At 36.6% G+C, this 15,984-nt stretch overlaps 1 protein-coding gene across 2 annotated transcripts in view; it reads left to right on the top strand.

Moving 5' to 3' along the window:
• Il13ra2 (interleukin 13 receptor subunit alpha 2) overlaps positions 1–15,712 on the top strand; it is a 46,584-nt gene extending 30,872 nt beyond the window's left edge. The window contains exons 5-11 of one of the 2 annotated variants that reach the window (XM_027934404.2): positions 1,214–1,367; positions 2,061–2,181; positions 5,390–5,574; positions 6,512–6,657; positions 8,193–8,340; positions 13,807–13,922; positions 15,214–15,712. In XM_027934404.2, coding sequence (XP_027790205.1) covers positions 1,214–1,367; positions 2,061–2,181; positions 5,390–5,574; positions 6,512–6,657; positions 8,193–8,340; positions 13,807–13,922; positions 15,214–15,264 — 921 coding nt within the window. In that variant the 3' untranslated portion in view covers positions 15,265–15,712. Of the gene's footprint in view, positions 1–1,213; positions 1,368–2,060; positions 2,182–5,389; positions 5,575–6,511; positions 6,658–8,192; positions 8,341–8,907; positions 8,977–13,806; positions 13,923–15,213 lie in introns of those variants that run through there. The other variant, XM_071606457.1, reaches the window with a different exon arrangement.
• Positions 15,713–15,984: the final 272 nt, after the last annotated feature.

Genomic DNA, 15,984 nt, shown 5'->3' with positions numbered 1-15,984 from the left:
TAATAAAATGCCTGAGGCTGGGTGATATATAATGAAAAAAAAAGGTTTATTTGGCTCATAGTGGTGGAGGATGAAGGTCTAAGATTGTGTGGCCCATTTGTTCAGTCTCTGTTGAGGGACTAAAGGCTGATGGCATTACAGTGGAAGCATGTGTGAAAGGGAGGGATCACATGGTGAGATAGGAAGCCAGAGAGTGAGAAGGGACCAGTCTTAACGTTTTATAATATGAAACTCTTATAGGAATTAATTGGCATCTTAAGAGAATTACATTATTTTCTTCTGAGGGCAGTGCCCCCAATAACCTAATCACCTTCTGCTACACTCTGCCTTTCAAAGTTTCCACCACCTCCCAACATTGTCACACTGAGGACCAAGCTTCAAACACATGAACCCCCTGGGGGATACACTCAGACCATATTTATCCATAGTACTTATAGATTTAGACATGGGTTTTATATATGCTACTGTATTGTGGGTTTTTTTCTCTGTAGGAGTCAAGCAACTTGACTCCAAGTTGTGCCCCACCAAACACAACTTGGTTCTTTGCATGTATTGTAGTAAGTTCTTAATGAAAGTTGATTGAATTATGAACTATTTACTTCCTTGGCAATCACGTTCATTTGAAAATTCCTGTGGTAGAAAGCATCCTGTTACTTCCATAATTCAGCTAGGTAGTTTCAAGGGACAATTCAAATAAACATTTATTTAGCAACTTTTTGAACTAGCCACTCTGTAAGATATCAGGAATATAAGAATTAAATAATATATGATTTTCATCCTCCAGGATCTTACAATTTGTCCATCTTTCTTCAGCTACCTCCAGGATTTTACTTTATGTGATTCCTGAAGGCTTCATATTATATTGGAAGGGTCAAGGGTTAAATCATTTGCCATGTAATGTACATATGGTATGTGAAATTCCTCAAATTGGTTCCAAGCTGGTTACAGACATAGAACCTTTTTTCTCTTCCAGAAGTTTTTGTTTTTGTTTTGAATTAGATGCTAAGATTCAAATAATCTTATCAAATGATATGATATACAGAGGTGATCTCTGCTGCAAATATTTCTGGAGCAACAGAGGAGATAATCACCAGGAGTATCTTAGATGTTGGGAACTTTCCAGGGTATCAATAACCTCTCAGTTTTATTAGTGTGATTCACTATACCATGGCTGTTTCTAAGTTTGACTTTGTCTTGTCTTTTTATCAAACAGACCATCATTACTAAGAACCTGTATTATAAAGATGGGTTTGATCTTAACCAAGGGATTGAAGCAAAGATACACACACTTTTGTCAAGGCAATGCACAAATGGATCAGAAGTGCAAAGTTCATGGTCAGAAGCTACTTATTGGACATCAGAACAAGGTTAAAACAAGGCTCCCTTTTTACATTTAATGTTACCAGAACAATCTACGTAGGGGATAACTTCCTTAAATCTTGGGCACCAGAACGTATATATGATAGATCCAGTGACAGTGTGGCACAAAATAGAATCCTTCTTAGTAGCGAGTGACATGCCTTTCTGAATCATTTAATTCAGTAAAGATGTTTGACAAAAACCTATATCTTGCTGGGTGTTGGTGGCACACGCCTGTAATCCCAGCAGCTCAGGAGGCTGAAGCAGGAGGATTGAAAGTTCAAAGCCAACCTCAGCAAAAGCGAGATGCTAAGCAACTCAATGAGACCCTGTCTCTAAATAAAAATACAAAATACGGCTGGGGATGTGGCTCAGTGGTTGAGTGCCCCTGAGTTCAATCCCTGGTACCCCCCCAAAAAAAACCCCTACATCTTAATACATTAATACAATCGCCAGTATGGGGGTCGTGTTAGTAAATGTGTATTTGCTCAACTCCTCACAGCATCATAGAATTATCAATTTAATATTTTGGCATCTGTTAGTGTCAGTGAGTTCCAATAACTTCCTCTCAAAATATTCCCATTATGTTGATTGCTAAATGAAGTAGTGAGGCCAAAGGAAGTGAAATAAAATTTCATAATGAATTTGCAAATGATTCATTATCATGTCTTTGAAGTATTCATAGTTCTTTCATTTCTTAGGAAGTCTGGAAACTAAAATTCAGGACATGGTTTGTGTATATTACAACTGGCAATATTTAATCTGTTCTTGGAAACCTGGCATAGGTGCACATTTGGATACCAATTACACCTTGTTTTATTGGTAAGTATTTTTATAGTTGGAATTCCATGTTAGAAAAATATCTACCAAATCAGTCCACAATATGTTTTACTATATTTCCACTAAATTAAGTTCACTGTATTTATCAGATTTGTATTTCTGATGGTGTTGATTATAATTACTTGGAGTTTTTGCCTGGCATGGTGGCACATACCTGTAATCCCTGTGGCTCAAGAGGATGAGGCAGGAGGATCGCGAGTTCAAAGCCAACCTCAGCAAAAGTGAGGTGCTGAGCAACTCAGTGAGACCCTGTCTCTAAATAAAATACAAAATAATAGGGCTGGGGATGTGGCTCAGTGGTCGAGTGCCCCTAAGTTCAATCCTCAGTACCTCCCCCCTAAAAATTTACTTGGGGTTTTCAATGGGAGTAAGTGGGTTTGGGCTGCAGATTCTATAAGGCATTCTATGAGTGAGATCATAGAATGTTGTTTTTATACTTGATTAAATTTTGTATCCTTTAGATAGATAGAGCTATAATCTAAAACATTTGGGTGTATTTTGTATTCTTGCCTTTTTATTTTACTCTTTTTTTTGGAGGGGGGTACCAGGGATTGAACTTAACCATTGAGCTACATCCCCAGCCCTTTTTTACGTTTAGAGACAGGGTCTTACTGAGGTGCTTAGTGCCTCACTAAGTTGCTGGCTTTGAACTCATGATCCTCCTGCCTCAGCCTCCTGAGACACTGGGTTTATAGGCATGCACCACCACTCCCTGTATTCTTGCCCCTTTAAAAATTAGTTATTAAACAGTATCCATTTTCTGGCTCCTTACCTTTGTTAACTGTCACTGAGGCTTTTAAACTTAAAGCCATCTTAACTCTTCTGTTTCCTTCTTTCCTTGCTTGTTTCATAGTAGCACGATCCCAGGTACTGATACTCCTTTGCAAAGTTGCACATCTATTTTTCATTCCTCATCTCTATCGTAAGAAGCTCACTTTAGTCTCCCCTCATTTCACATCTGGTTGATTGTCATAGCCTCCCAAATGATGATGGCTCTGCTTCCAATCCCTCCCCTTCCAGTCTGACTCCTTGCTGTTCGTTCTGCACACTGTAGCCAGCTTTATCTTCTTACATGGCCATTTTTATATGCCACCCCTGTGTTCAAAAACCTCTGGGAGCTACAGATTGCCCCCAGGGTGAATTCTAGCCTGCCATTCAAGTCTCTGCTTCCTTGTGTCACTGCCTTTCCAATAGTACTTTCTATTATCACCAATGCAAATGTACCACTCCATTTAGATCCATCTCTACATTGTTTTCTCACCTGAGTTTATGCCCTTTTATGCCTATATATGTGTTGCCATCTGGGATGCCCTCTGGCTCTCTCTTTTACCAACTCTTATTCATCCTTCAAAACCAGTCTACTCTCCAATTTCATGGACATTTTATTGATCATGTCAACTTCTGTTCAGGTTTTTTTTCTTTGAACTATTACTTTTTATAGCTCTCAATTATTTATTGTTTAGATGGTATTTAAAATTGTGCATGGGCTGGGGATGTGGCTCAAGTGGTAGCGCGCTGGCCTGGCATGCATGCGGCCCGGGTTCGATCCTCAACACCACATACAAACAAAGATGTTGTGTCCGCCGAAAACTAAAAAATAAATATTAAAAAATTTCTCTCTAAAAAAAAATAAATAAAATTGTGCATGTGTGCTTTGTCTCTTCAACTTTTTGGAGTTGGTGGGCATAAATTGTTTCTTATATTTCTTTTGACCATCTCCAGAGTGCTATGCTCACAGGAGATTAGCATTACATATTAAATAAATGAATGAAACAAATGATAGCATTGGTAAATTGGTAGGTAAGTACCAAAACTTATGCATTTATTAAATAAAATAAAATCAAGAGAGGACACAATGATGCTGTTTGTGAGCTTTAGGTTCAAATTATCATGACATCTTTCTTTAGAAAACTGTATGCATGACTAGGTATAAATTATTAATACTCCTGAGAACTAGATTCTAATCCCGGCTCTGGCATCATTTAACTTGTTGGCCTTGAGTGCATAATTTCCCCTTTGGGGGCCTCAGTTTCCTCACCTAGAAGTGGATGGGTAACTTTTGAAGGTCTAAATTATTTGTTCTTAATTCAACAAATATTAAGCATCTACTGAGTTCCAAGATAAAAGTATGAATAAGACAAAGGAACTACTCTCTTGAATGCAATGGGTCATGTTCAATGCAAATTTAACTTCACTTAGTGGAATGGGGGGAATAAATACTAACATTTTAGAGAGTGGGGAAAAGTGGGTGGCCTGGGCTTCTCCACTGGCACAAAGTAAGTCTGTAAAAAGTCAAGTCTTCCAAACTCTAATCAGGTGAACTAATCATAAGACTACAATTTTGCAAACTCTGCCTGAAGTCAATATTTGGCATAAAATTAATTTAGTAGAGTCAAGCTCTTTTCACTATCATCTTATCAGTTTCTATCTTGGCCCAATTTCAAAACAGACTTTGACTGCTTTTAAAGCAAATGTCACATTTTGCATTGCAAGCTATTTTTTAGGAAGATAAACCAGGCATTTATTGCTTTAGAAATCAGTATGGAACCGCCCACTCCTAATTCCCATTAACAGTATTACCGGAATGAGGTTAACTTTAAATGACATTTCTTGTTTAGGAGAATGGGAAAATTAGACATGTACTTGCCAAACAACTTCTCCTTTTCTTCCCCCCACCCACAGTTGACTTTCTGAGATTTATATCTTAATGTGTTTTGTATACTCAGAGGATTTTCATTCATTTTATTAAAAAAAACAATATTTTGTAAGTCTACTTTTTGATGTGCTTTCTTTCACAATAATTTTCCAAGTAAAATATTAAAAAGGCAGCATCATGCATGATTATTTATATAAACCCTAGGATTTCTTAGTAGGAATCTTATTCTTTGATTCTCAAATCCTGTTGGTGAGTCAACATGATGTAATTACATGAGTAAGAATCCTCGTTTCATCTTTGAGATTGTGTGCAGACTACCATCAGATTGTAAGCTCCATGAAATTATAGTCTATATCTGCTTTCCCTACTGTTGAATCCTTAGTACTTGTAGCATGCAGCATATACTAGGTGCTAAATATTTTGTTATTAAATGTTTTTTTTTATTCACAAGGATTTTTAAGATAATTGAAAATGAAGCACCATGACACTAGCAGGTACTGTTAAACACAATTCTTGCAATACTTCTTTTTACAGGTATGAGGGCTTGGAACATACATCACAGTGTGTCGATTATATCAAGTCTAATGGAGTAAATGTTGGATGCACTTTTCCCTCTTTGGAGTCATCAGACTATAAAGATTTCTTTGTCTGTGTTAATGGATCATCAGAATCCAAGCCTATCAGATCCAGCTATTTCATTTTCCAACTTCAAAATATAGGTGATATAAACAAACAACTTCAAATTCTTCTTCTTTTTTTTTTTTTCCCAACCACTTGAGGGAGAGAGAGATAGAGGCAGATAGGGAATGAGAGAAAGAGAGATGAAGAGACTCATGGAAGTGCAAAGCCAGAAAAATCAAGGCAGTCTAGTGTATGAGGACATATGGAAAACAGGAAATGGAATGAAGTATACAGCATCATTTTCATTTAGAAATCATAATTTATTTCCCAGCATCAAAGAATTTGCATATGGTACTTGGTTCAGTGTGAGTGACAGAGTAATTATGGAATCTCTTATTCCCAGGCCATGATATGCAAATGGTTGGCTATTTTCTGAGTCTGTTCTCCGTTCTAACAGTGAAAAGAGTGACAGGTTCTAGAGTCAGCCACAAGTAGGTTTGAATGTTGAATCAACCACTTTCTAGTTGTGCAACTTTGGGCAAGTTTTTTTTAACATGTGTTTCAATTCCCATATTAGTAAAATGAAAATAATAGGTGACTACCTCATAGATTTAATGTGAGACATGAATGAGATCATGTTGCAGCATCCCTGTTACACTGTCTGATTGTCATAAGCACAACATAAGGGGTTAGCATTTAGTACGAGTTGTGGTAGTACTGGTTGTGGTTATTGTTTCTTAAGCTACAAACTGGGAAAATTATCAGAATGGTTTGGATCTTCTAACTTTTCTCTTGGGTTTAAGTATTTATCAGCATAAGATATATTTAAAAAATGAGTTCCAAAATAGCCAAGTTTCTCAATAAACTCATTTTGATTGGCAAGTGATTATGATTTTAATTCATATCATAGGCAATAAATAATCTTGAGCCACCTCCTTTAACCCTGGAAGTTTCTGATACTAGATGTCCCCACCTTTGGATAAGGTTCTAATTTTAACAACCTCCATGGTAAAATGGTTTCCTTCTGCTTTTCAGTTAAACCTTTGCCACCAGACTATCTTAATCTTACTGTGAAGAATATATTTGAAATTAACCTGAAATGGAGCATACCTAAAGGACCCATTCCAGCTAAGTGTTTCATTTATGAAGTTGTGCTCACAGGAGATGAAACTTCCTGGATGGTACGAACATTGAATTTATTTAGGAAAGTCAAAACATAGCATTTTTTTACATAAATTAGGACACTTGAGAACACAAATCATTTGCTAGCCACAAAAAGAATGAAACATGACATGTATCTTAGTTTAATTTCCAGAAACTCAAATCTAGTGGACAAAATAAAGATGTTTCCAGTCTGAAAGCATAATCAGTCATACTGATTTTAAAACAATATTGGATTTTGGAGATAATCTAGTCACTTGTTTCCAATTTTTAATCAATAAATGAAAGTTACCAAGGGACTAAAATGGATTGTGAAGAGGCCTCAGATAAAAATAAACAAACAAAAAAACCCAACACAGACAAAAAACCAATTATTTTGGGGGGACCAGGGATTGAACTCAGAGGGGCTTAACTAATGAGCCACATCCCCAGCCTTTTTTATATTTTATTTAGAGACAATGTCTTGCCAAGTTGCTGAGGATGGCTTTGAACTCATATCCTCCTGCCCCAGAGTGTGTCACCATGCCCAGCACAAAAACAATTCTTGAGGAAAAACCATGAGGTCAAAATTAGAATATGGCACTACTCTAAGGGACTGGTTTAACCAGGGAAGAGGGGCTTAGCACAGGGGAAGTAGGGAAGAGTTCTAAGACAAACTACCAAACAGCATCAACAATGTGGTATTTGTTGTTTAACCCCACATTGTTATATGCTAATTTTATTCATGGTTTCCAACTTAGAGAGTGGTGGGAAAAAGTAAGCCACTAATTCTAATTAATTCATTTCGTATACAAAGGAGAAAACTAGTTGTTGAATTGACTTACAGGTCCCAGAGAGGTGAATTGACTTCATAATCAAATTACACAGCTAGAACTGTAATCAAGATATGATTCCCAGTTGACTTAATCTACACTACATTATGATAAGTTACAACAAATGAAAAACTGTTATTTTGGATGGGAAAAGCTTTCAGCTCTTAGAAATGCAAAATTGAAGTAATTACTTTAGTGTTTTTTTTTTTCCCCTGTGAAATCACCCAATTTGAGATATTCTTGTATCTGCAATGATAGTTTCATGTCAATCCAAGCACTATTACACATGTCTTATGGAGTAAGAACAAGAGGGAAAAAAAAACCAGCTTATGTATATGAACTCTATAGTTTCCATAGAAACCACATTTACATGATGGTTCTGTCTTTTGGAAACTCAGTGGATATAGCATCTTCCAGTTTATAGGAACAGGGAGATTTCACACTAGTCTATTATAATGGACATTATAAACACCAAGGAATTTTGCCCTCTCACACATGCTGTCTTTATCATCACTTTAGCAAAAAAATTAAAATATAGATAAGGAAGGGAAGAAAAAAAAGATTGAAAAAACCCCACCATACAGAGAGATAATCACTGCTAGGATTATACCTTTCTGTTCTTTCGATGCATATATTTTCTTAAAAAAAAAAAGCCAAACCCACATTGAAAATGACAGATGGAATTTCTCTAATTAAAATTAGATTAAATAATGACATCTCATTTTTTTTCCCTTGGCTTTTAGACCACCACAATTGAAAATGAAATCCACATCCCGAGAACATCAAATGAAAGCCAACAACTCTGCTTTTTAATAAGAAGCAAAGTGAATATTTATTGCTCAGAAGATGGACTTTGGAGTGAGTGGAGTGACGAAGAATGCTGGATAGTAGGTATGAGCTAAAATGACAGTAACTAATTAACTGTAGCTGTTTGCTAGCAAATTAATTTTCTCTCAATGTATTTTGCAGTTATGGAGAGCAATGTCTCCTGCGTAGTCTATCAATGGAGAAGAAAAGTTAGCAAACACCTCAACCAAACACAGATTTCTTGAAAGTCTATATTCATGTAGAAATAGAAGTCTTGTTATGCACGATCGTGTTATTTTTTGGTACCGGGGATTGAACTCAGGGGCACTCGACCACTGAGCCACATCCCCAACCCTCTTTTGTATTTTATTTAGAGACAGGGTCTCATTGAGTTGCTTAGTGCCTCCTGTTGCTGAGGCTGGCTTTGAACTCATGATCCTCCTGCCTTAGCCTCCCTAGCAGCTGGGATTACAGGCATGTGCCACTGTGCCCAGCAACAATCTTGTTTTTTTAACTGTTGGTAAAGAGAATATATTTATCATCACTATAGCAAAAAAAATTAAAATATATGTAAGGAAGGGAAGAAAAAAATTATTTTTTGTCAGGGGAGGGCAGGAGACTATAGTAATCAATATTTTCTTATGCTTTCAGATTTCAAGAGAACAGAAATCTTAAAGTAAGGCTAGGTCTTCATACACTTATTTCCAAGTGTCTAGTACTATGCCTAAGAGATATTTTTCTAACAAGAAGTTATGATTGGTAAAATACACATTCTAGTCACCTACAATACTAATTTAAAGTGACATGAACATTCAAATTATATAGCAGTATAAAAGAAAAAGCCTAGAAAGTGAAGCAAAATATGGTAGTGTTTCAGAATATATTAGCTTAATTAGTAGAAATTACTAATAATGGTTCAAAATTGAAAGAAATCAACTCAGCATTGCTCTTCCAGGAATATAAATACTGATGCAGCTATAAATACATATACAGATACGCTGGCCTTTCTATATAAATCATACTTTTTTTTTTTTTTTTGGTACTGAGATTGAACCCATGTGTGTTTAACCACTGAGCCACATCCCCAGCCCTTTTTAAATATTTTATTTAGTGACAGGGTCTCACTGAGTTGCTGAGGGCCTCGTTAAATTGCTGAATCTGGCTTTGAATTTGAGATCCTCCTGCCTCAGCCTCCCGAGACTCTGGGATTACAGATGTGCGCCACCACACTTGGCCCATGAATCTCCTTTCATGTGGTCCTTCTATAGTGGAATCTCTGACTATTGTCTCTCTGTGAATATAGTGATAGTATTGTTCTTTTTCATTTGTCAAACTTATTAAGCAGTTATTGTGTGTCAGATTCTTTTCAACCATTTCATGTCCAGCCGTAAAGAAATCCGTACATTCGTGGAATTTACATTTTATTCCCAAGTTGGGGAGACAGGCAATAAACAAAGAAGCCAAATACATAATCACTAAGGATTATAGAGAAAAAATAAGCAGGACAGGGTAGAACTCAGTTAACCAAGAGTTATATACAGATTCCGAAAGAACATAGTTGTAGCTGGACACAATACCTTTATTTTATATTTTATTAGCTGTTGATGGACCTTTATTTATTTATATGTGGTGCTGAGAATCAAACCCAGTGCCTCACACATGCTAGGCAAGCGCTCTGCCACTGAGCCACAACCCCAGCCCCTATTTATTTATTTTTAAATATTTATGTTTTAGTTATAGTTGGACGCAATATATATATATTTTTTAATGTGGTGCTGAGGATCCAACCCAGGGCCTCATGCATGCTAGGCAAGTGCTCTACCTCTGAGCCACAACCCCAGCCCCGTATTTTATTTATTTATTTTTATGTGGTGCCGAGAATCAAATTCAGGGCCTTGCCCATACTAGACCAGTGCTCTACCGCTGAGCCACAACCCCAGCCCCAGAAAGAACATTTCTGATCTTACATTTTTCATTTTTGCCACGGCTATTAGAAATCTGGAGACTCTGTAATGTTATGTTCTGATGACATTTTGTCATTAGTCAGTGCATTGTATAAAATGGATATGGCAAATTTTTAACCAGATCCTTCAAATATATATCCTTTTGTGTGGTTTATACACAATCTTATCAGTAATATGTATTTATTTATTTATTTGTTTATTTATTTTGGGGGGAATATCAGGGATTGGACCCAGGGGTACTCAGCCACTGAGTCATATCCCCAATCATTTTTTGTATTTTATTTTGAGACAGGGTCTTGTTAAATTACTAAGGGCCTCTCTAAATTGCCGAGGCTGGCTTTAAACCTGTGATATTTTTGCCTCAGCCCCCCGAGCCGCTGGGATTACAGTCATGCACCAAGGAACCTGGCTTAGTAGAATTTTAATGAAATTAGGAACAAAGAATTTCTTGAGTATCATGTTGTCTTAGTTCTTTAGGATTTTTTTGTTTGTTTGTTTTTGGTACTTGGAATTGAACCTAAGAGTACTATTCCTCTAAGCTACATCCCCAGACATTTTTATATTTTATTTTGAGACAGGGTCACATCAAGTTGCCCAGGCTGGCCTTGAATTTGATTTAACATGGCGTATATTACTCCAAAACAAGTGGGAGATTCTAGTTGGGAAAGGACAAACTGTTTCCTTTTGAGTTTGTCTCATGATTTCTTGCTATTCAAAACCATTAAAACCTCATTTCTAAAATAATAAAACAGAAAAGAAAAACCTTGGCTTTCCCTGTAGACTCTAAAATGTGAGATAACATTAAAAAAAAAAAAAAGTACAAATGTAATCTTGAACCTGGCATGGTGGCCTGTGTTTGTAGCTTTTAAGAAGTTGGAGACTAGCCTCACTATATTAAAAAAAGAAGGAGGAAGATGACCTTGAAAGATTAGCTCCAAAAGCAGAGGCATGGGGAGGGAGGCTGTTTGCAGGGGGCAGTGCAGTAAGCATCTGTACAAGAAGGACTTTAACAAGTTTTGGCAGAGCCACAGTTCACAGTCATTTCTTTTCTTTCTTTCTTTCTTTTTTTTTTTTTTTAGTTGTTGATGGACTTTTATTTTTATTTATTTATATGTGGTTCTGAAAATTAAACCCAGGGCCTCACACATGCTAGGCAAGTGCTCTACCCCTGGGCCACAACCCCAGCCCTCACAGTCATTTCTTTCTTTTTTTTTTTTTTTTACTTTTTTTGGTACCAGGGATTGAACTCAGGGGCACTGAACCATTGAACCACATCCCCAGCCCTATTTTGTATTTTTATTTAGAGACAGGGTCTCTCGAAGTTGCTTAGCACCTCACTTTTGCTGAGACTGGTTTTGAACTTGCGATCCTCCTGCCTCAGCCTCCCCAGCCCCTGGGATTACAGGCATGCACCACTATGCCCGGCTCACAGTCATTTCTTGAAGAGCATAATTTACTAGGAAACACTGAAATTGTAGCCAGACAGCTAATAAGGACATTTAGTTAAAGTCTATTACCATCTTTTTGAAAGTAAGCATTTTAGTGATGCCAAAATTATAAGTGTTCCAGCGAGTGAAAAATGTGAAGCTTAACTCAAAAGAAAGCAAGTGTGAAAGAGACTCCAGATGAGGGGCCACCCAAATTCATAGAATCTGTTCTAAAACAGAAAGATAGCCAGGTGTGGTGGCACATGCTGATAATCCTAGGCTGGGTCAGAAGGATCTCAAGTTCCAGGACAGCCTCAGTAAATTTGGAGAGACCGTGTGTCAAAAAGCTGGAGATGTGGCTTAATGGAATCATGGCCCTGGGTGCAATCTCTAGTATCTGCTCCCCGCCCCCCCCCCCCCCCCCACACACACACACATACACACAAGGGGCAGGGAATAAAACCAACTTTTCTAAAAAAGGGAGATGTTCATTGTTGATACACTAGAACACTACAGGACAGGACTGTTGTTGATACTAATATTCAAATGAGTCCAAAGAAGAAGAAAAATGTCAAGCCTTCAAGTTTTAAGGTTGGAATAGTCCAAGTTATCAGAGGATGAGATAAATCACTTCTGGCTATGAGTAAAGAACAAAAGGCTATACTGGAGACTGAATCAGAATGGGTTTATGAGAAGAAAGAACAGTCTGATGCCCAGATTCTGCCAAATGCAAAACTCATTTTTAAGGTAGAATTACTGAATGATGATTGAAATAGCAGCATTTCAGATCTAAAGACAGCACCAGTGATAAAACTTGGCCCTAAAATTTATATAGGTAATTAGAACTTGTTACTTTCATAAAGAAAGGGTCACCTAGAAAATTCAAGGAGTTAAAATTTGTTTACTGGATCCCAACTTTTGAGAAATGTAATCCCTTATAAATTCCTGAAGTGTAAAATATTTTACTGTAGCTTTGTAAAATATTGATTAAGAAGAACTGTTTTTCTTTTATCTCATGCTGTGAGCTAAGAGGCTGAATAAAAATTTATCTACTGTTAAAAAAAGACTAGCTCCATTCCTCATGCACACATATATTTTTATTGAAGAGGAGCTCCTGCTCCTTACAGCATCAGGTGATATAAGTAAACATTTGATTTGCTGAGAGTTAAAAGATTTACAGAACATATTTGTTTAATCACTCGACTAATATTTTATTATTTACTTATTTAACACTGGAGATTGAACACCAGGGCATTCTACCAGTGAGCTCAATTCCCACTCCTTATTACTTTTTATTTTAAATTTTGAGACAGGATCTCACTAGGTTTCCTGGGCTGTCCTCAAACTTTCAATCCTTATGCTTCAGCTTTCTGGGTTGATGGAATTAAAGGCATGCACAACCGTGCCCAGTGGTATTTTTTTTTTAAGAGAGAGAGAATTTTTTAATATTTATTTTTTAGTTCTTGGCGGACATAACATCTTTGTTTGTATGTGGTGCTGAGAATCGAACCCGGGCACTACAGCTTGAGTCACATCCCCAGCCCCGCCCAGTGCTATTTTTAAATGAAAATTCACAAGGTCAAATTTTAAACAGAATCATATCAGGAAATGCACTTAGGGTAGTTATTTTTCTGATTGAAATTAAAAGAAGTCACAGTTCAGGGACTAGGGGACGGTGCTCAGTGATAGAGTAACTGCCTAGCATGCCAAGGTCCTGGGTTCTATCTTTGATACTATCCAGAAAAAAGTCACAGTTCAATAAAGTAATTGTATAAACAAGTAGTTCACAAATGAATGGAATGATATATACTGAAATACCACTGTGGCATCTATACACTGACAAACACAGCAGGGGCTGCCGGGTTGCAAGGTTTAATGCAACTCTTCACCATTAACTAGAACTTTATTTATAAAATAATTTGATTTCAAAAATTAGTTATAAGGGGCTGGGGTTGTGGCTGGGGCTGGGGTTATGGCTCAGCGGTAGAGCCCTTGCCTAGCACATGCGAAGCCCTGGGTTCGATCCTCAGCGCCACATAAAAATAAATAAATAAAATAAAGATATTGCATACAACTACAATTAAAAAAAGGAAGAAATGTTTTTAAAAATTAGATATAAGCCTCTAACAGTCTCCCTTTTGTATGATTTTTAATCCTAGATGGCGTACGGATGAAAACTATGGTATTTTTTGTGATACCATTTATTTTTGTTTCATTTTTTATTTTATTAATAACTTGTCTGCTTTTGTATAAACAGAAAGCTGTACTGAAAAAGGTAAGTTGTGTAACATTATAATGTTTAGATTGAGACAGTAGATAACAAAAAAAGTCCTTTGTTTTTAACTGGTGGGCCTACATTTTATAACTTTGCCTCCTCACTGTGGGTACACAATTGATGCTGTATAGATTATGATGTCTTCAGAAAAATACAGTAATTCCAAAAATTGACCAAAAAGGCTACATTTTGGAATTTGGTGTGGTGTTAGTTTTATCAAAATAGGAGAATCATGTTCAGAATATGAAATACTATTTACTTCTAGATTAGTGAACATTGAAAGAGTTACAGGGAAAACAAAGGATTGGGAGAAAGTAGAGTGATGGAAAATGGTCATAGAGTGAAGTACACTACTAGTGTGGGTCTAGGTAGGAGACGTGCCAAAATGATAAAACATGCAGCCTGCCCTTGGAACTCTTGCACTAGTAGGAGGAGGCAAAATCCATGCAAAAACATAACCTGTAATACTACTTTTTTTTTTTTGGTAGTGAGAATCAAACCCAGGGGTGCTTTACTAATGGGTTCTATCTTCATTCCTTTTTGGCTGGGAGAGAGAGGGCACCAGGGATTGAACTCGGGGGCACTTGACCACTGAGTTTTTTTTTTTTTTTTTTTTTTTTTTTAGTTGTAGATGGACACAATGCCTTTATTTTGTTTATTTATTTTTTTTTATGTGGTGCTGAGGATAGAACCCAGTGCCTCACACGTTAGGCGAGCGCTCTACCACTAAGCCACAACCCCAGTCCCCTATTTTGTATTTTCTTTACAGACAGAGTCTCATTGAGTTGCTTAGCACTTCTTTAAATTGCTGAGGCTGGCTTTGAACTCACGATCCTCCTGCATCAGCCTCCTAAGCCACTGTGATTACAGGCCACCACGCCCGTCTTCAGTCCTTTTTTTTTTTTTAAACTATTTTATTTTACTTTATTTTTTATTTTGAGACAGGGTCTAAGTTGTAGAGGTTCTTTGCTAAATTGCTAAGAACTTGCAATCTTCTTGCCTCAGGCTCCCTAGTTGCTGGGATTACAGGTGTGAGCCACCAGGCCCAGACTCTGAGATGACTTTAAATAATTGCTATTTGAGTTGGACTGATAATGTTATAAAATTTCAGAAGAGGAGGGGATCACTATGGGTTGGTGGGCTTTAAGGAGAAGTTGTAAATTGAAGGGAAAAAAATCTTAATACTATGAGTGTGCATGAAATGCTTCACTTTGTCTGCTGAATGCTTTGTTTTTTTTTTTCTCTGAATTATTGATGATTTATTAATAACAGAGCTCTTTCTAAATTTCAGATTTTTCTCACAAAAAAAGAAGCTTTTTCTCATCAAGAGACACTATGCTGACTTACCAATTTCTAGTTATATGGCTGAAGGTTAAAATGAGTTTTATTAAATGGAACTTCAAATGTTGATTACATGTTACTGTAAAACTTTGTTGCATCTAAATAAGTTTTAGAGTACTGAAACCCTCAGCTAGTAGTAAATTTACTGGATTTTATGAAGTTTTTGTTTTCCTCATAAATCTGTAGTGATAGTGATGCACATAGAGAAGTCAAGGGATAGGTGAAATTTCTATTCAATGATGTATTAATAAAGTGATGTGATTTTCCAGCTTGCCCTGAGTCTGGAGATATTACAGAGTTTTGAAAAATGAGGTTGTTGTGTTTTTTTTGTTGTTGTTGTTGGTTTTTTTTTTTTTACTTGTTTTAAATTGCACTCTGGACAAAAGTATTCACCATTAATAAGATCATTTGGCTTTAAAAGTAACTTGAGAAGAGGACCATTTGGAAGCAAAAAGTTTTAAATACATTCATAGTCCTAAGTATGTGCTTCATATTTTATGAAAGAAAAAAGTGGGAAGAATGCAGTGCTTTAAGGCTGAAAATAAAGAAATGGCTAGGGGTCATATTTGAGAAATTCAGAGGTCATAAACTACAAGAAAAAGCTTGGGAATTTCCCATACTAAGAGCAGACAGCCTTTCTTAATTTCAGACGGTGTGGGGTTTTTTTGTTTGTGTTTTGTTTTGGTTTGGTTCAAAGACCAAAAGGTAAAAGCCTGTGAAA

Source organism: Marmota flaviventris, chromosome X, assembly GCF_047511675.1.
Source record: "Marmota flaviventris isolate mMarFla1 chromosome X, mMarFla1.hap1, whole genome shotgun sequence".
Taxonomy (NCBI): Eukaryota; Metazoa; Chordata; class Mammalia; order Rodentia; family Sciuridae; genus Marmota; species Marmota flaviventris.
Note: the sequence above shows the minus strand (reverse complement) of the source record. Positions and strands in the feature narration are given on the sequence as shown.